The sequence below is a fragment of the Triplophysa dalaica genome, chromosome 8, assembly GCF_015846415.1.
Source record: "Triplophysa dalaica isolate WHDGS20190420 chromosome 8, ASM1584641v1, whole genome shotgun sequence".
Lineage (NCBI taxonomy): Eukaryota > Metazoa > Chordata > Actinopteri > Cypriniformes > Nemacheilidae > Triplophysa > Triplophysa dalaica.
The window spans coordinates 8,328,955-8,350,280 of record NC_079549.1 but is presented as its reverse complement, the minus strand read 5'-3'; the positions used below and the strand labels follow the sequence as shown (position 1 = coordinate 8,350,280).

The 21,326-nt window shown below is 44.9% G+C and overlaps 1 protein-coding gene across 5 annotated transcripts in view; it reads right to left on the bottom strand.

Moving 5' to 3' along the window:
- Nucleotides 1-21,326, bottom strand: part of LOC130427264 (uncharacterized) — a 117,259-nt gene that overhangs the window by 14,211 nt on the left and 81,722 nt on the right. For 4 of the 5 annotated variants that reach the window (XM_056754574.1, XM_056754576.1, XM_056754577.1 and 1 more), the window contains exons 25-27: nt 12,444-12,907; nt 12,052-12,263; nt 11,645-11,817 (exon numbers count right to left, since the gene is read on the bottom strand). In XM_056754574.1, the coding sequence (XP_056610552.1) occupies nt 11,645-11,817; nt 12,052-12,263; nt 12,444-12,907 (849 nt within the window). Of the gene's footprint in view, nt 1-1,399; nt 1,605-11,644; nt 11,818-12,051; nt 12,264-12,443; nt 12,908-21,326 lie in introns of all 5 variants that reach the window. The other variant, XR_008907294.1, reaches the window with a different exon arrangement.

Sequence of the window (21,326 nt, the reverse complement as noted above, 5' to 3'; positions counted from 1 at the left end):
TCAGACGACAGCACATTGAGACTAGTCACACCCCCTTTTCTCATGCTAGAACGCGGTATGAAAGAGAAAATGACCTGTCCATTTAAAGGGCATGGAGAAGGGAAAAGTATGGCCTGATCAACCAAACTTTTTGTTTTTGTTGTTGTTGGTTTGTCATGATTATGAGAGGTTGCTTGCTTTTAATCATTAAGATTTATAATCATACATAATGTAATTATTTCATATATGATTAAGAGGGGGGAATGATAGATCTGGATAGAAACATACACTTGTTTCTTGTTTATTTCATTTTATTATTCTATTTCATTTATCCCATTTATTACAATATTCATCATATGTATTCATTCCTTTATTTTATTATTCACTTCTATTCATATTATTTGCTCCTTACTTTCCTGTTGTTTAACCTCGTTGGGAGTTGTATTGTGTCTTATGCTGATATGAGTATCCGTTGGTCTCCATCTCAAGGTCCATAATAATGTCATGAGACAATGTTTTGATACTGTAATCTTGAATGGTTAAAAACACATATTGAATCTGTTTCTAGTCAGACGAAGTTTGGCAGAGTTTGACTGAGCATCAACACACAACTGAGATTATTCAATAAATCATTTGTCTGTCTATTTAACAACACTTCGTCTCCTGCCTGCTGTTCTTCCCTTCAGCTCTATATCTCCCTGGTGGTTGGGTTAAAGGATTGACTCACAACGGAGTCGATATCTCCAGGTGTAATTTGTTCCTGACGGAGAGAGATCTAGTGAAACTGGACTCAAAGTTTAGATCTATAAGATCTACAAGCCATATCTCATAGTTGGATCTATCAATACGCTGTACTATTCCTGCTACTTGATTTGATTTAATATAAGTATTATTATGCCTATAATTATGCCCTTATGCCTCTTCATTGCTTCCTACTAAGGACATAACAAATTGGCGACAAGGTATTTTTTGTTATGAGAATGGCTGCTGTTTCTTGGCTTCCCACGCTGTTTTTGCCATGTCCTGGAGATCCAGCAATCCCTTTTGGCTGCGAGAGAGTGCCAGAGAGTGTTTTATACCCTGCCGGATCAAGGTGATTCTATGGAAGATGCAATTGGGCCCTTAAAAGCCCACTTTACTCCTCGACGGAACAGTTGCTGAGCGCCACGCTTTCAGGAAACAAGTTCAATTACCTGGAGAATCCATTATTTAGTATGTAGCTGCTCTTTGAAACTTAGCGGGTACTTGTGACTTTCAGCTACGCTGGACGAGATGTTGCGTGATCAGCTGGTGGAGAACGTGTACAGTCATCGGATTCGTGAGAGGTTGCATTTGGAATCTGACTTGACTCTTGAAAAGGCCATTACAATTGCATCTCAAACAGAAGCTGCTGTGAACAAGCCAAAGTTTTGTTCAGTACCTGTGCAAGTGATACGTGCCAAGTCTCCGTCTGGAGCTGTGCGTCACTGCCGTAGACCGAATCCAAAGCCGCAGTCTACAGCGCGTGCTTCAAAGTCTTCGTCTTCTGCACCTGGTTCATCGGCCCGTGAGTGTTATCGATGTGGGTCTACGAAACACCTCGCGAATGACCATAGCTGTCCTGCTGCATCGGCACAGTGTAATCACTGTCAAAAGAAGGGGCATTATTCGTGGGTTTGTCCTTCAGGCAGGCTCGCTCAGTGTGTGAAATTGACTTGCCTGAAGTGCAGATTCTTTATATGCATGATTCATTTACGGATAAAATTCGGTACACTGCAGTCATTACAACGTCAACAACTTCTGTGCCTTTGGAGCTGACTGTGGATACTGGATCGTCTGTTTCTACTTTACTGAAAGTTTTGTATGAAACTCCCTTCAAAAAAGACGCCCATCTGCCTCCGTCATTGAAACTGGTGACGTACTCTGGTGATCCGATACCCGTAATTGGACGTTTACCTGTCACTGTGTCTAGGGATGACATCACCTGCTCCACTTTGTTTTGTGGTTGAATCTGGCACGGCTTTGCTGGGGATGGATCTTATTAATGGCTTACATCTCCGTTTCCAAGGCACTTCAGTTCTGCCCGCGCAGATTTCTACTCCTGTCATGGGATTGTCTGCCCTGACGCCTTCAGCGGGTCTCGGTTGCGCAAAAGGTTTTGTGCACAGAGTTAATATGTCTTCAGTTGTCGCTCCTGTATGCCAGAAACTCCGCCGCTTACCTCTTTCAGTTCGAGACGCAGAATTTGTTTCATGCACTATTCTATATACAAATATATATATATATATATATATATATAGATATATAGATAGATAGATAGATAGATAGATATAGATACAATATGTGACCCTGGATCACATATGGTCTTTCTTAGCACGGGAACATTTTTACTAAAGCCTAAAAAAAATATTTTATGCCAAAAATCATAAGGATATTAAGTAAAGATCATGTGGCATGAAGATATTTTGTAAATTTCCTACCTTTAATATATGAATTTACAGTATATGCCACAGTGCCCCTGATTAACAACTTCAAAGGTACTTTTCTCAATATTTAGATTTTTATGCACTCTCAGATTCCTCAGTTTTATATGGTTGTATATCTCAGCCAGTTATTGTCCTATTCTAACAACTCATGCATCAATAGATCTTAATTTTCGTAAGATTGACCCATAAGACTGGTTCCCTTTCTGTCTGTCTCTCGACGTTGTGTTGACACAACGGGTTCGCCCTTGAGAACCTATCAACTCTGACTACTATAGAAGAGGCCAATGAAATTTGGCTAATGAAATTTGCATGCCGGTCTCCGCCCCAGGATATCCGGTATAAAAGGAAGACGGCGTGCAGCATTCATTTACCTTTTGTTCTTCAGAGCCATCGCTCATGACTAAAGAACTTAAACTAAAAGCTTTAAGACAAATTGCCGGATCTACGACGTGGAGCAGCGGATCCTCCCTATCCTGCAGCAACCTTCCCCTGGGCGTCTCGGCGGTTCCAGAGGTGCTTAGAGATTTGAAAAAAAGGTCCTTTTAAGGACTGAGCATTTCTCCAGCGCTGCATGTCCCGCAGGAGGGGTTCGGACACAATAGCTGCATCAGGTGTCTGGGCGTCCAGCACGCTGAGGTAACTTTTGTAAACACATCTTGCCCGCACTGCGGGCAGATGGTCATGCAGAGTTGCGGTCACGGGTGGCTGTCTTCCTCCGGGAACCAGCCACCACTTCATCTGTCTTCATGGTACAGATTCTAGTTCCGAGGAGAGCGTGGCACACTGGCAGCAGGCGCATGGTGATTACGCCCTTCTGCCGATGCACCCTTACCCCCTGGTCTTACATGACCTTTCTCCGGACTGGGGTCCCTCATCCGTAACCAAGATAGTTTCAGTTTTATGAAATGTTTCAAAAGTAACCCGATAGTACAAACTAAAATTGTTAAGAACATTTTTTGATTGGCAATGTCAATGCATTTTATAAAACATGTTAATATAGTATGAACAATATGAAAATTGATTTTACTAATGTGAAATATTAATATATCTGATATATAAAAATAATAATAGTTTACCTGCAAACAATAACATTTATTTTGCCATTATAACCTGAGTATTCAGGGGGCATCCATCAAGACTGAAAGACACATATAACAACTACATGATCTTCAGTTATGTTTCTAATATTTCTTTGTGAAAAAACAGTGTTAGAACACCGTGTGGAAAACAGCTCCTGTCTCAAGAGACTGAAATACCACATATTACCAAGAAATGTTTTGGTGCCATGTACACTTTGCAGATGTTAGGACTGCACAGTTTTTCTTAATCCCTGCATCATATCTATGCACTGATTGTGCTGCTGTAACATCCTTACATTGACTTTTAATATAATAGTACAACAAGTTCATATGGAAAATATCTCCCTCACCAGAAAAACTGTATTGTTTTAAAAGCAAAACATCAAGTTAATTACATGATAAATTCAGAACTCTCTCTATTAATCATGCACATTGCAAACAAGCTGCAAGTTTGATCTAAGCGGATTTCACCTTTTTGACTGTTATGAAGACATGCCACTTCCGATGACTATCACATTTTGCATGGTTGTTTTGTATCATAATATGTGTCACGGGAAGAAACACACGGATTCAATTGCAGGTAAAATAGTTTATTAGAGGCAGGTGAACAGGTAGTCTATAGAATCCAAGGCAGAGTCTCTGGCTGCGAGGCCAACTGGGAAACCCAGCATACGGCAGCGCCAGTGATTTGAATAGAGCCAAAGATCGTAGTCCTCCGCGCTGGCTACGAGGCCAACTGGGAAATCCAGCATACGGCAACGCCAGCGACTAGAGTGAAGAGTGTCCCCGCTCGACTGCTTTACAGACGGTAAAGGGACGAGCTACCATAAGATGCTTGATCCGACTGTGTGCAAAAGTTCTTCCACAGGATGTAGATCCTAAGGTGCCGGTCCCAGGAGGAGAAAGAAACAGTCCAGTGGACGGTAGAGAAGCGACCACGGCAGAGAGTCCACGTAGCAGGTAGGTGAACCGGGAATGACTGGAAGGAGTGAATAATCCACAGGGTAACTGAAGAACAACACACAGGAATTCCACGAGACACGACTTAACAAGACAAAACTAGATAAACAAATAAGGACTCAACTTGACTGGGAAAGCTAGGCTAGGCTAGGCTTGCTAACAAGTAGCGTGCGTGACCAACTAGAGTTGACGAGAGCACAATGAGAGTGAGAAGTGGTGAAGATTAAGTAAGGGTGAAATTAACTGGACACCAGGTGTAGGCACTGAGGGTAACGAGGGAGTGATGAGTGCAGCTGCTAGACATCAACACACGTAACCGAACACAGCACAGAGACAACACAAGCACGTGCTCACCAGGGTACTGACATTACCCCCCCCCCCCACGACCGCCCCCAGGCGGCCTGGGAGGGGGCTCACCTCGTCTCCGATGAAGCTCCACAATCAACGACCGATCCAGAATGTCCCGAGACGGCACCCAGCTTCTCTCCTCTGCGCCATAGCCCTCCCAGTCCACGAGGTATTGAAACCCTCTGCCCCGCCGCCGTACGTCGAGAAGTTTCCGAACCGAGTAGGATGGCACCCCATCGACAAGACGGGGCGGAGGGGGGGGTGGTCGGCTGCAAGCGGGATTGAGGGGAGAGGAAATCACAGACTTAATCCGGGAGACATGAAACACCGGGTGAACCCGACCGAGAGAGGGGGGAAGTCTGAGCCTGACTGCCACCGGATTAACCACCTTGGTGATTCGGAAAGGCCCCAAGAACCTGGGTGCCAGCTTACGAGAAGGCGCCCGGAGAGGCAGGTCCTTAGTAGAGAGCCAAACCCGTTGACCACACACATAAGTGGGAGGTGAAGACCGGTGACGATCGGCTGCTGCCTTGGTACGTCTAGAGGTTCGGACCAGAGCCTTTCTGGCCTTGCCCCAGGTGCGCCGGCAGCGCTGAACGAAAGCCAGAGCCGACGGTACCGCAGCGTCGGGTTCCTGTGATGGGAAAAGAGGAGGGTTATAACCAATAGAGCATTCGAAGGGAGACAAACCTGAAGCAGCCGACGGAAGGGAATTGTGGGCATATTCTACCCACGAGAGCTGTTGGCTCCAGGAACTCGGATTGGAGGATGTCAGACAGCGGAGCATTCTTCCGAGATCCTGGTTGGCCCGCTCACACTGTCCGTTGGTCTGGGGGTGGAATCCGGAAGACAGACTCGCTGAGGCCCCGATCTGCTTGCAAAATTCCTTCCAAAAGCGGGAGGTAAACTGCGGCCCCCTATCAGAGACCAAGTCGACTGGTAACCCATGGAGCCGGAAGACGTGGTCAATGAGCAGTTGTGCAGTCTCCCGTGAGGAGGGGAGTTTGGGTAGAGGAACAAAATGGACCGCTTTGGAGAAACGGTCCACCACTGTGAGAACCACAGTGTTACCGCCAGAGGAGGGGAGCCCAGTAACAAAATCCAGGGCAATATGAGACCAGGGGCGGGAGGGGATAAGGAGGGGGTGGAGCAGACCACTGACAGGACGATTACTGGTCTTAGATTGAGCACACGTCGGGCAGGCCAACACGAACTGTCTGACATCCTTGGACCATGATGGCCACCAGAAGCGCTGACGAATCGAAGCCAACGTTCCCCGAGTTCCTGGATGGCAAACCAGTCTGGAAGAGTGTCCCCACTGAAGGACCTCAGAACGCAGCGCAGCCGGCACGAACAGTTTACCCGCCGGACACTTGGTAGGAACTTGCACCCCTCGGGCGGCCTCTCCCACCCGCTGCTCGATCCCCCAAGAGACAGCCCCCACCAACACTCCCGTAGGAAGGATGGTGTCGGTCGACAGACTGTCCCTCGGGACAGCGAACAAGCGGGAAAGAGCATCGGGTTTGACGTTCTTGGACCCAGGCCGGAACGAGAGGGTGAAGTCGAAACGACCAAAAAAAAGTGCCCAGCGGGCCTGACGAGCGCTTAATCTCCTGGCCGAACGGATGTACTCCAGGTTCTTGTGGTCCGTCCAGACCAGGAAGGGCTGCGCTGCTCCCTCCAACCAGTGGCGCCACTCCTCCAGTGCTAACTTGACCGCCAGCAGCTCCCTGTTGCCGATGTCGTAGTTACACTCTGCCGGGCTGAGTCGATGGGAGAGGAAAGCGCAAGGATGAACCTTCCCATCCTGGGCGGAACGCTGTGACAGGACTGCGCCTACCCCGACGTCAGAGGCGTCGACCTCGACAATGAACTGACAGGCAGGATCTGGAATAGACAAGACAGGAGCAGAGATAAAGCGGGACTTTAATTTATCAAAGGCTACCTGAGCCTGCTGATTCCACCTGAACGGAGTCTTAGTAGAGGTCAGCGCCGTAAGGGATGCAGCAATCTGACCAAAATTTCTGATGAAACGCCGGTAGAAGTTGGCGAATCCTAGAAAACGCTGCAGTTCCTTACGAGAGTCAGGAGTTGGCCACTTGGCGACAGCCTCAGTCTTAGCTGGATCAGCCTTGATACCCGTAGTGGATATTATGTGGCCAAGAAATGTAACGGACTCGGCATGGAACTCGCACTTCTCCGCTTTAACAAAAAGTCGATTCTCGAGCAGGCGTTGGAGAACCCGTCTAACATGTTGGGTGTGTACCTGGGGGGAGGGGGAGAAAATCAATATATCATCCAGATACACAAAAACAAATTGATTAATCATGTCACCCAAAATGCTATTGACTAGGCCCTGAAAGACGGCTGGAGCATTGGTGAGACCGAAAGGAAGCACCAAATACTCATAGTGTCCCGTAGGTGTATTAAATGCCGTCTTCCACTCATCTCCCTCTCGAATACGGACAAGGTGATAGGCGTTACGGAGGTCTAATTTGGTGAAGACCTTAGCTCCCTGCAATAGTTCGAAGGCAGAAGACATAAGGGGTAGGGGGTACCTGTTTTTCACGGTAATGTCATTCAAACCTCGGTAATCGATACAGGGACGAAGGGAGCCATCCTTCTTTTGAACAAAGAAGAAGCCCGCACCAGCAGGAGAGGAGGAGCGACGGATGAGTCCCGCCTGAAGAGCATCGCGGATATATAGGTCCATGGCCTCTCTCTCAGGACCGGACAGGGAGAATAAACGACCCCTGGGGGGAGAAGTGCCGGGAAGGAGGTCGATGACGCAGTCGTAGGGGCGATGAGGAGGAAGCGAGGCCGCCCGGTCCTTGCTGAAAACCGCGCCGAGATCATGGTACTCCACCGGAACAGAGGCCAGGTCAATGGATTCCCTCTGAGGAGCACAAAACATAGAGACAGAAGACAAAGCAGGACCAAGACAAGATACATGACAAGAAGAATTCCAAGAAGAGATAGTGTTGTTAGCCCAATCAACATGAGGACCGTGCTGTAACAACCAGGGATGCCCAAGGACAATGGTATTGTTAGGGGACTCGAGGATGTACAGCACAATGCTCTCACGATGATTCCCCGAAATGAGTAAACTTACGCAGGGAGTGCAGTGAGTGATAGTGAAGAGGAGGGCTCCTCCAAGTGACCGTGCCGGGACTGGAGTGGAAAGAGGAACCGAAGGAATATTCCATCGTCGAGCCGTCTCCCGATCAATGAAATTACCCTCTGCCCCTGAGTCCAATAAAGCCAGGCCTGAGTGTGAGCTCCCCTGGAACTCCAAGACGAAGCACAGCTGTGTGCGGGAGGCATCAGGAAGAGGACAGAAGATCTTGCCCACCAGTAGCCTCCTATCTACTAGTGGGCGTTGGCTTTTAGTGGGCACTTGATGGCCAGATGGCCCGGCTTCCCACAGTAGAGACAGAGCCCCTGGGTGAGACGTTGGTGTCTCTGGAAAGGAGTGAGTCGAAGCCGTCCCAGCTGCATAGGTTCGGACTCCACAGGAGGTGGGAGGTGAGACTCGCTGACCGTCAGATCCGGAGAATCCATTTGGCGCCAAGAACTGTTCGTCTGTCGACGTCGGCGACGTAGATCCAGTCGCGATTCTACCCTTAAAGCAAGAGAGATAACCTTCTCCAGTTCCGTCGGGACGTCCATGACCGCCAACTCATCTGCAATCGTGTCATTAAGTCCTTCCAGGAAGCGCGCTCGCAATGCCGCTGCGTTCCACTCACAGGCGGCACTGAGGGTCTGAAACTGAATAGCGTATTCAGTGACGGAGATCCGCCCCTGAGACAGGCGTGAGAGCTTGGCGGCCGCTTCGTCTCCCCGGACTGAGCGATCAAACAGTCCTTCCATCTCCTTGCGAAAAGTCTCAAATGAAGCACAACATGGAGCTCTGGCGTCCCAAACAGCCATTCCCCATTCTCTGGCAGAACCGCAGAGGAGTGTGAGAACGAAACTTACTTTAGATGCCTCCGAGGAGAAACGACGAGGCTGGAGGTTAAACACCAGGGAGCATTGGGAAAGAAAAGCCCGACAGGAGTTAGTGTCCCCACTGTAGACAAGAGGGTTATTGACGTGAGGTTCAGGTTCAAGACGAAACGGCTCCCCCCGCGTGGTGGCTTCGTTATGAGCGTGCTGGAAGCGAGCCGAGAGATCTGCAATCTGAGCATGGAGAATACCGATCTCCTGGGATGCCGTGTTGAGGCGGGTTTCTTGTTGGCCCAGTAATATCCCTTGTTGAGAAACTGCTGAGTGCAGAGGATTTTGCTCCGCTGAATCCATTCTTGGTGCTCTCGTTCTGTCACGGGAAGAAACACACGGATTCAATTGCAGGTAAAATAGTTTATTAGAGGCAGGTGAACAGGTAGTCTATAGAATCCAAGGCAGAGTCTCTGGCTGCGAGGCCAACTGGGAAACCCAGCATACGGCAGCGCCAGTGATTTGAATAGAGCCAAAGATCGTAGTCCTCCGCGCTGGCTACGAGGCCAACTGGGAAATCCAGCATACGGCAACGCCAGCGACTAGAGTGAAGAGTGTCCCCGCTCGACTGCTTTACAGACGGTAAAGGGACGAGCTACCATAAGATGCTTGATCCGACTGTGTGCAAAAGTTCTTCCACAGGATGTAGATCCTAAGGTGCCGGTCCCAGGAGGAGAAAGAAACAGTCCAGTGGACGGTAGAGAAGCGACCACGGCAGAGAGTCCACGTAGCAGGTAGGTGAACCGGGAATGACTGGAAGGAGTGAATAATCCACAGGGTAACTGAAGAACAACACACAGGAATTCCACGAGACACGACTTAACAAGACAAAACTAGATAAACAAATAAGGACTCAACTTGACTGGGAAAGCTAGGCTAGGCTAGGCTTGCTAACAAGTAGCGTGCGTGACCAACTAGAGTTGACGAGAGCACAATGAGAGTGAGAAGTGGTGAAGATTAAGTAAGGGTGAAATTAACTGGACCACCAGGTGTAGGCACTGAGGGTAACGAGGGAGTGATGAGTGCAGCTGCTAGACATCAACACACGTAACCGAACACAGCACAGAGACAACACAAGCACGTGCTCACAAGGGTACTGACAAATATGTATTATAGTACTTAATGAATAGGCAGTTGGATTATTTATTACGGAGTAGCGACCTTTAACGTGTAATGTTTCACGTTAATATAATAAAGGACCCTGTCATGGTAACAAAACTAAAAAAACTGCACATGTTTTTGATAATTATTGACCAAGAGTGTCCAGAGAATTGTACTGTGATGGAAATTTTAAAATTGCTTGAAAATCGTAAAACTAGTTAGCAAAATGTTTTTTTTACATCATAACAAATAATTCACAAACCATTTCATCGACATGAATGGTTAAAAGGGCAAAATTTATGAATGAGGAGAGCTAACGTTTGACTTCAATAGAGTGTGTATAAGTCAAATGTCACGTGATACACAATTTATGGCCATTTAAATGTAATAGGCTCCGCCCATTTATTTCTCGCCCCAAAACGACCCTGAAAGGAAATTATTATTTCGCTAATTATTTATATTCACACTTCCCAGATTTCATCAACGTTGGTTTGGTTCTGATCTATCAAAAAAGCTAAAACTAGTTCGCGAAAGTTCGTTTTTGACATCATCAGCGATAACTCGCAAACAGTTTAATCGACAGAAGTGGTTCCAGAGGCACATAATACAAATAGTTTGGGTATATGTCAAATGTCACGTGACACACAACTGTTTATGCACACCAAAAGCATTATTTCGCCCCCCGGTGGCTGAATGAGTTCACATTTCTTACAGACCTTCATGACCATGAGACAAACAAGCCCACTGACTGTCGTCTTGACTGGCCTCCGTTAACCCGATGTAATAAGTGCTCAAACTTAATTGGCTGATGGCGGCCATGTTTTTTGAGATACACCAATGTCATTATATATATTCATGGTGCATAACATAAAGACACAACATACCAAATTATAAGTTGATAGGGCAAACGGTTGCGTAGTTATAGCCCTTTTTTGAGTTTATTCATATTATAGCGCCAACTAGTGGCCGAACGGCACAGTTTTTTATCGTAACCCCGGACTGAAGGTATACACATTTAGTCCAAGCCCCATGAAGATATCTCAAAAGGTTCACGAGTTGTGGCCATTTTAGTAAAAAACGCTGCTTCCGGTCGGGACGTTTTTGCGCCGCCTAGCAACCGCGGATGGAAATTTAAACTTTTTTTCAATGGTTATTTACATTCACACCCAACAGAATTCATCAGCGTTGGTTTGGTTCCGATCGGGCAAAAATAATAGATTAGCAAAAGGACAAAAGTAACAAGTATAGGAAACCTTAGGATGTGTTACAACACTAAATTACCTGTAGATTGATCATTACTGTGACACATGAAATGAGAAACACAACTAGTAATCAGAAAAAAACATAAAAAGCATAGTTTCAGAAAGGAACTTTCTGTGCTCTAAAACTCTGAATCTAACTGCCGGAAACGATGATGAAATCATGTGATATTTGGCAGCACCATCAAGAGCTGTGTGCTAAACATGCTGTCAAAGCTTGGAATGCAAACATAGTCAAGGCTCTGAGAAAATCGGTCTGTTACTTTAATCTTGTTTTACTTTCGCCCTGGTTTACCCCTAACGTTGACCAACGCATATCTTGTGGTTATAATTTAAGTAAGTAACAAGTTTAAAAAAAAATCTGTGGTACTTAACATTATGCCTGCTGTCAACGAACTTCAGTGAGACTCACAGTGAGACTCAACAAATCAGAAGCAATATCTGCTCAGGTATTTACCAGCATGCCGTTTCTCCTCATCCAGTCTTTCTTTCTGGAGCCTTTCCACCAGCCTCTTCTTCTCCTCCTGTCGTCGTCTTTCTCTTTCCTTCTCTGCCTGCTCTCTCCTCTGTCTTTCCATCGCTTCCTTTTGTCTCCTCTGTTTCTCCTCCACTTCTTTAATCTTTCTTATCCTGCACATACAACAGTGAGAGATTCTTACATTTACATTAATGCATTTGGCAGTCGATTTTATCGAAAGCGACTTATTTTGTATTATACTATACATTTGTTTCTAAGTATGTGCAAACCCTGGGATCGAACACATAACCTTTCTAACGCCATCATACTCACCTCTGAGCCACAGGAAAGCATTCTTATGATGTCGATGTGTAACAGTGTGTGTACAACATAGCTGTAGAACGTACCTTGCCTCCTCTGCTCTATTATTCTGTTCCTCTTCTAGCTCCATCCTCACCCTCTCCTCTGTTGCCTCTTTCTCTTGCTGTCTGCTCTTTTCTTCGTCTTTCTCTTTTCGTTTTCTCTCCACCTCGAGACGACGCCGCTCGGCCCTTTCAGACAGTGCCGTGGCTTTTGTGTCTACTTGCTTTTTGGATTTTTGCTCCTCACTGGTTTTTACCTAGTCACAGTAATGTGAAATAATAACAAAAGAAGTGATAGTTTAGCTTCTGTAAATAATTTTTGTAATAGTAAAATGAGGGTAGAAAAAATTTTTTCATTGCAATCATAAATTAAAATTTGATGTACCATAGTGGAACAATTGATTCAGATGAAGAGATATTGAGTATTAAATGCTCACATTGTTGCCTGATTGAGATTTGATGGGGTCAGTGGCAGGATGTTGTGCTGAAAGAGGTGCTGGGCTACACGGGCCGCATTGGGCCACCATCCCCACTGAGGTAGTTCTGTGAGAGCTCTGTGGGAGTTGGTGTGTGCTGGGATGTGACCGCACTGAAAACTGGGAATAATGGGATCTTTGAGCGGTGTATACTGATCTGGGAGAGTCTTGTGCTTCATGCGCCTCTATACTGACTGAGTCTGTGTCAGCATCCATGTCACCCTCAGAGTCAGTATAGTTTTGCTCTTGTGAAACACTCTTGTCTAGTTCAACATCATCATCATCTGTGTTGTGGGACAGCACCTCTCTCTTATGGGCTACATAGGACTCCTCATAGGTCTCTCTCTCATAGGTCTCAGGGGTCTGTCTCTCTGACTCTTCCATCCAATTTGCATTCCATTCTACTTCCTGTGCTCGAGGTTTTCCTAAAATGTTAAATTTAAATAGCATTTTTTTTCAAAAGTGTCTTTATTTAAATATGATAATATGACAGTGTTTAATCAACATGGGCAGATAAGAAAATAAAAAATCTTTAAAAAACTGGTTTTAAAAGTATGCTTCAGATATTTTTGTTGATTTTGTGTTATTACAAATAACATTTGCACTATAATGTTTAAAATTTAATACTAAAGGTACCTGAAAAGGTCAAGTATGTAACTGTCAAAGAATGAGAAATATTAAATATTTTATCTACCAAATGGAATGTTAACATACTCTTAAAAATTTGTTTTAAAATGTATCACACTAAAATAGATTTTAAGTTATCTCAAAATAAAAAAAAATGTTGTTCTTGAAACATTTATTGGGACATATGCTGAAAACAGCTTTGTTTTCTTATTAATCTTGGACAAATTATGTTAAAACGGCTAAAAATTATGTTAATACACTAAACTAGATGCTTCTATTTTATTACACATTACACAATTAACACTGACCATTTACACCACTTGACCATGTTGCTTCTACAGCCAAAGGCCATTGTTTGTTGAATACACTAACACTGAAAATCAAGCAAGACAAGTTCAACTGAGGGGGTTTTATTTTTCTCAATGCTGAATAAACACCTGATAACAAGAAATCATCATGTCTCGTAGTGTAATGTCTTGGTTACAGATGTAACCTCAGTTGCCTGATGGAGGTAACGAGACGCTGTGTCGAACCGATAGATGGGGTTCGCCCTTGAGAACCTATCAACTTCGAGAAGTTTAGAAAAGGCCAATGAAATTGGCAAATGAAATTTGCATGCCGGACTCCGCCCCTGGATATCAGGGTATAAAAAGGAGAAGGCATGCTGCATTCATTAACCTTTTGGCTGAGGAGCCTCTCACGATGGCTTCAGCGGGCGGCACGCGTTGTGGCAAGAAGGACACAACATCTCGTTCTCTTCATCAGGGAACTGAGTTTACATCCGTAACCAAGACTTTACCTTTTTGTGGGTCTCTCAACATTGCGACGGTGACTGGCCTGGGCGTGTCAGACGTGAGCGCTTTTGCGAACTTGTAACCTTCCAGTGGATAGGTAGGGGGTCCCAGAGCTTTTTGAAAAGGACGGCCGGCAGCTAGCACGGAAGCACAGTCACGAACTCACAGCACGAGGACCACAGGATTCAGGCGGATCACCACCGACACTTCAGACATTTAAGACACGTCACACCCCCGCACTACCCGGACCGAAGACACGGAGGGTCGGACCTCCGGGTGAACGTAGACGGCCACAGGATTATCTTCCTTAATAAATTTCCCCTCCGGGCTGTGTGTGTTCGGAGATCTGTAGTACGTGTCATTTCTCCACCCGTCACACTGTATATTGTACTGTATATAAGTACTTAAAAAAGTAGTTTCAAATCAAATCCTTCTTCCAGAGGAATGACATCAATGAAAAATTCCAGTAACGATTTAGAGCACATCACAGTACAGAGACTGCTTTGATCAGAGTTTCAAATGATCTGCTTTTGCCGACTGATCGTGACTGTATCTTGTTATGGATGCTGCTAGACTTTAGTGCTGCATTCGACACCATTGACCACATCCATAGACTTGAAAATTACGTCAACATTAATAGAATAGCTTTGAAATTATTTAAAGTTTACTTAAGTTCTCCTTCCTACATGCACTACACCTACACCACCACCAGTTTATTTTAGACCGAACCTTCGCTCTCTCCCCTAGCAACCTCTCTTCTGAAGTGACATCCTCTCTTCCCTCCAACTTTGCACTTACTAACTAACACTTACATCCTGTCCAGATAACCTTTGTCCTCTGTTCTCCAGACCGACTCGCGCCACCCCCTCCTGTCTTTGGCTGTCTGACATCCTCCGTGAACAACGGAGTACACTTAGGGCTGCTAGAATCCTTCTGACCTAAGGGACTACCAGTCAATACTGTCTGCTAGTGTTACAACAGCTAAAACATCATTCTCTACCACCAAGGTTACCAATGCACCTAACACTCGGCAGGTTTTCAAGACATTTAACTCTTTTCTTTGCTTCCCTCCTCCCCCACCCACTTCATCTTTGAATGCGGAGGACATCGCTGTATTTTTCACTGAGCAAATCCATCAGCAAAAAATTCTCAGCACCTCAGAACTCGGGACACACTGCCCTTACTTCAAACACTGAACTCTCCTCTTTCACCCCACTGATTGAAAATGAAGTCACCCAACTAATCTCCAGCCAACCCACTACTTGTCCCCTTTACCCAATCCCCTCCCATCTCCTTCAGGCCATATCAAGCACACTCACACTTGCACTCACACATTTACATTTACATTTAGGCATTTGGCAGACGCTTTTATCCAAAGCGACTTACATTGCTTTATCCTATACATTTTACATAGGCATTTGCAATCCCCTGATCTCGAACCCACAACCTTGCGTTGATAACGCAATGCTCTTACCACTGAGCTACAGGAAAGCTCACATCATCAACACCTCCCTGCTCAACGGCAATTTTTGCCCCAACTTAAGAAACCAACATTGGACCCCTGTACTACTGACAGTTACAGACCTGTCTCTCCCTTCTCCCGTTTATTGAAAACAACACTTGAAAGGGCAGTTTTCAACCAGGTATCTTCCTACCTATCCCAGAATAAACTATTGGATGACAAGCAGTCTGGCTTCAAAATACACCACTCCACTGAAACTGCACTGCTATTGGTCACAGAAGCACTGCGGCTAGGCAAGGCGGTATCTAAATCCTAGGGCCTGATTCTGCTAGGCTTATCTGCAGTGTTCGACACTGTCAATAACAAGATACTGCTACAGAGTCGGCGCCAGAGCAGATCTAGCGGAGGGCCATTGGGTCATCAGCGGGGGGGGCACTGCCGTTTGAGATATATTTTGACGCAGTGGTGACATCATAGTCCAACACAGCAGAAATGCTATAACAACCAAACAATTTTTTTTTATTATCATTTACGAATTTTGTTTATTCTTGTTATTGTTAATTTTCATATCATATCACTTAGTTATAACGAAAAACGTTGTTTAATCTCATCAGCGAAAGTTCCATTCATCAATATACCATTTGACAATCACTTGAACGAAAAATCAAAACCTCTAAAGCAACTTACTCTCCATTCCTCCGTCTTCTACTTTTCTCCAACACACGTGAATACCCTGCACCTGCACCCGCACTACTTTTTCCATCATTCAGTACGGCCGGGACTACAAACCCATGCTTCTTAAAGGGACAATGCCCATATTCCTGCAACAGTAACTAGTAACATGTCATGAACAACCAAAATTATGAAAACAACCTTTTTCCATGTTCATTTCAATTTATTTCATTTAAGTTACAGTTCCCTTTCTGTTGGTCTCTCGACGTTGTGTCGAGAACGACAGATGGGGTTCGCCCTTGAGAACCAATCAACTCTGACTACTATAGAAAAGGCCAATGAAATTTGGCGAATGAAATTTGCATCATTCATTTACCTTTTGTTCTTCAGAGCCTTTACTTCAGAGCCATATTCCTGCAACAGTAACTAGTAACATGTCATGAACAACCAAAATTATGAAAACAACCTTTTTCCATGTTCATTTCAATTTATTTCATTTAAGTTACAGTTCCCTTTCTGTTGGTCTCTCGACGTTGTGTCGAGAACGACAGATGGGGTTCGCCCTTGAGAACCAATCAACTCTGACTACTATAGAAAAGGCCAATGAAATTTGGCGAATGAAATTTGCATCATTCATTTACCTTTTGTTCTTCAGAGCCTTTACTCATCAGTACAACTCAGGATTCAAAATCCTCTACAACTACTACTACCGGATCTACGACGTGTTGCAACGGATCGTCCCTACCTGCAGCGACCTTCCCCTGTGCGTCTTGGCGGTTCCAGTGGTGTCAGAGCTTTTCCAAAACGGTCCTTTTCAGGACTTGGCTCAGCATGTCCCGCTGTTCTCTTGGGTGCGGTGCCCTCTTTCTCCAAGAAAGCTCTGGAACCCCCGACCACCACACTGGAAGGTTACAGTTTCACGAAAGCTTCGAGCTGACACACCCAGGCCTGTTACCGTCGCTTCGCTAGAGATTGTGACACGATACAGCGTTGTGGCGTTTTCCATAGGTAACCCCATCTGTCGTTCTCGACACAATGTCGAGAGACAGACAGAAAGGGAACGTCTTGGTTACGTATGTAACCTCAGATCCCTGATGGAGGGAACGAGACGTTGTGTCCCTTATGCCACAAATACGTATCGTATTCTGCTGCAGTTGTGAGAGGCTCTCAGGCTCTTCAGAACAAGAGGTAAATGAATGCTGCACGGATATCCGGGGGCGGAGCCCGGCATGCAAATTTCATTCGCCAAATTTTATTGGCCTTTTCTATAATAGTCAGAGTTGATTGGTTCTCAAGGGCGAACCCCATCTGTCGTTCTTGACAGAACGTTGAGAGACCGACAGAAAGGGAACTGAGGTTACATACGTAACCAAGACGTTTAATATAAAAACATTTAATATTAAAAGAATAACTAAAAGGGATATTTTTGGGGGCCACACCATGGCGTGTGGTAGGAAGGGCATCAATGACCGCTAGGGGGGACACGGCCCTTGAATGCCCCCCCATAGCGCCGGCACTGTACTACTAGCAACCCTGTCATCTCTAGGAATCTCACGCTCTCCTCTCTGCTGTTCAAATCCTACCTCTCCGTGCAGATCCTTCAGGGTATCATGGAGGGGCTCGCTGTCCACTCCTCACCACATGATCACTGGGGTCCCTCAGGGATCAGTGCTTGGACCACTGTTTTGTTCCATCTACACAACATCCTTGGGACCCATCATACGGGCATACAGCTTCTCGTATCACTGTTTTGCTGATGACACCCAGATTTACATCTCGTTTCACCAAGACGATACCACTGTAGCAGCTCACATTAGAGCCTAGAAGGCATATCAGCGTGGATGAAAGAGCATCACCTCCAGCTGAACCCTGCCAAGACAGAACAGCCTGTGTTTCCGGCACACCCCATGGTGCAACACGATAACACCATCCAACTTGGCACTACCACAATCACTCCTTCCAAAACAGCCAGGAACCTTGGAGTCATTTTTGATGAACAGCTGTCCTTCAATAATCACATTGCAAAGACTGCTCGATCATGCCGTCATCCCCTATCCAAATTTTGAAAGGTTAGAACCTATCTCACCAAGCATGGGCCACAACTCCTTGTCCATGCCCTGATAATCTCAAGGTTGGACCATTGCAATGCTCTCCTTGCTGGACTTCCTGCAAAGGCTATCAAACCACTCCAACCAGAATGCAACAGCATGCCTCGTCTTCTAACAGCCCAAAAGGGCTCATGTGACTCCCTTTTTCCTATTTTTCCACTGGCTACCAGATTCAAGTCACTAAAGCATGCCTACAGTACTATCACTGGATCTGCACCAGCATACTTTCACAGCCTCCTACACTTCTACACCCCATCAAGAACCCTGCATTTAGCAAAAGAGCGGCATCTTGTATTGCCTGGTCAAAAGGGCAGTAAATCGCTCATTCTCCTTCGCAAATCCTTGCTGGTGGAACATTCTTCCTAACTCAATCCGGTCAACCACATCTCTCACAACATTAAAAAAACGAATTAAAACCCATCTCTTCTGTGAATACTTGACAGACAGTTAAAAAAAACTGACCCTCTCTCTTTCTCTCAACAAGTATTGGTATGGCTTTTGATGAAACTAGTATCTTTGTTTTAGCACCTATTGTTTTATTGCTCCTGTGTGACAAATCGCTTATTGCCAGTGGTAGAAAGTAGCTAATTACGAATACTTTCATTACAGTACTTTTTTACCTTTTTGAGTATAATTAAATTGTGGTACTAAAAAATAAATCATTCAACTTCGTTACATTTGCTTTCTCCCAAAAGTACAAAGTAAAAAAAATCTCAATTTATTTGTAAGAATTGTTAGCCAATCAGGTTGTTTCCCGGCACAAAAAAAATTGATCTGTCGCCAGTTCAGTTCAAAATGGATATGTCTGCAGAGGATTCCAACAGACCCTTTGACGATGAAGATAAGCATCCCTGGGTGCATCTTTCTCCACTATTCGGTTTTGGAAGCAACAGTAAGGGTAAAAGCATTCTCATGAGTTTCAAACTCTGTTTGCCAAAGAATGAGGAAATATCAGCCTTTCACAATCCCTTTCAAACTAGCGCAAACACATTAAGGTAAGTCACTTACACAATCTGAAGTTAAATAGGTCAGTAACTGTAAATTTTCTCAACACTAAATTTATAAATAAGTAGATCCATGTCTCCTTTATTTGTTAATTGCTTATGAACACTCTTTGTTAGGGGTTGTCATGCAGTGAAACATGACAAAAACAAATCCAACACGACTTGTCACAACTGGGCTGCCATTTCTATAAGTAATTGATTAAAAACTTTGCATGATGATGTTCACCTCACTTACTGTAATGTGTACATGCCTGAGACCCAACCATACTATGCCTGTAGAGCAAAATGTAACAAGACTTAATATAGTATGATTTTAGAGCTATAAAGCTGAAGTTTTAATCACAGGTCTCTGAAATGCTGTTTGCGAAATCCTTTTAATCCAGAGGGGGGCAAACTACAGCCCAAACTTTTATCCGGCCCTCGAGCCGCAAGGGAGGTTTTAAAAAATACAGCATTTGAGTAATGTTTTGGTTCTGAATTACTAATTTGATGCAATACAATCGAACTCCAATAGGTGGCAGTGAAAACGCACGGAGTACAGTTAGGGCCTAACGTAGAATTAGAATGCATAACTCTGAATTTGGATCTTCATCTCTCATATGGGGAGGTAATCCTGGATCATACGTGGAACTAAAAGCAGGACGCAACTCACACCCATGTATTCTCTTAACTGAACCAGTCCCATCAGCTGGACACATAGAATACACTGGACCATCTGAGCCCTCAACAATTCTGTAGGGGGTAGGGTCCCACACATCCTGAATCTTATTATTACCTCTGAACGTGTGGGACCTTCGTTACACTAACTGATTTTCCTGCAATGAGTCATGCTGTACCTTTTTAATATTTAATCGGGCATGTTGATCTGCTGCAGCTTTCAACTGGTCTCTTCAAAGTCAATCGGTAATTGAGGTTCCTCTCCAAACTTAAGAACATATGGAGAACAACCTGTAGACTGATGTTCTGCAGAATGGTACACTTGCGAAAGAAACTCTGGTCAATGATACTTTTAGGCAGGAAGTGTTCACAATAAATCATGCATCGTTCTGTTGAATCTCTCGCATTGGCCATTTCCTTGGGGCTAATAGGGTGTTGTACGAGTTTTGACAATGCCATATATGTTGCATAATTCCTGTATAATTCTACTCTCAAAGCAAAGACCCTGATCTGAATGGATTTGGCCTGGCAACCCAAACAAATGAAACATGCTCAACCAACACTCGTGCCACAGTCTGCGCTGTCTGGTCTTTGGTGGGTATTATTGCATAAACTTTGAAAAGACATCGGTCATGACCAACACATTCTCTGTTCCATTAGATGATGGTTCCAATAAAGTAAAGTCAAGTGCCAACATGTTCAATAGTCTCTCTGCTATGAGGTGACCCATAAAACTCATAACTTTAGGACAAACCTCCTTGGCTAGAGTGCAGCGCTGACATTGCTTGCACCAGTTCTCAATAAAGGTGTAGATCCTAGGCCAGTAACAGCGTGTACTAACTAGACTAGCAGTCTGCTCCACTCCCTGATGACCATGATCATCATGCAGACCACTTAACACTTCCACGTAGGCACTAAGGTAACACCACCTGACGAAACTCCTTATGTCCATCCTGAGCTTGAAACCTTCTGTTCAAAATACAATCCACCTTCATTAGCCTTTGCCACTGACGACTAACTCCGTCACTGCAGAAGACTCAAGAGTTCTCTCCTTTTGTGTTGGAGGCTTCTGACGATCCCAGAACACCAGAAACCGACCAATAACTGGATCTGCTTCAAGCAACTCCCTGAGACTGGTCTTAGACTGAATGGGAAGAGCAGAAATAATTTCAACAGTTACTGTAGACTTTTGGTTAGTAGCAGATAGTCTTACTGCTTCTGGAATAAAAGTTGTAACAGTCATCTCATTTATTGAAGCTGTATACTATCTGGACAATGCATCCACATTACTAGTTGAAACAATCCTTGTTCCCTATCTGACCAACCTCTACCCTCGATAAACATAGTGGCTTCCTCAATCCACTCCTACGAAGTCAGAGATGATGAATCCGAATGTCCATAAAAACATGGGCACTTCCTCTCTCTGGGAACATACTGCACCCTATTAAGAGACACTGGAGGGGTGTTAGAATTAGTCGAGGATGGATTTAAAACATATCCACTGGATGGTGAAGTATGAC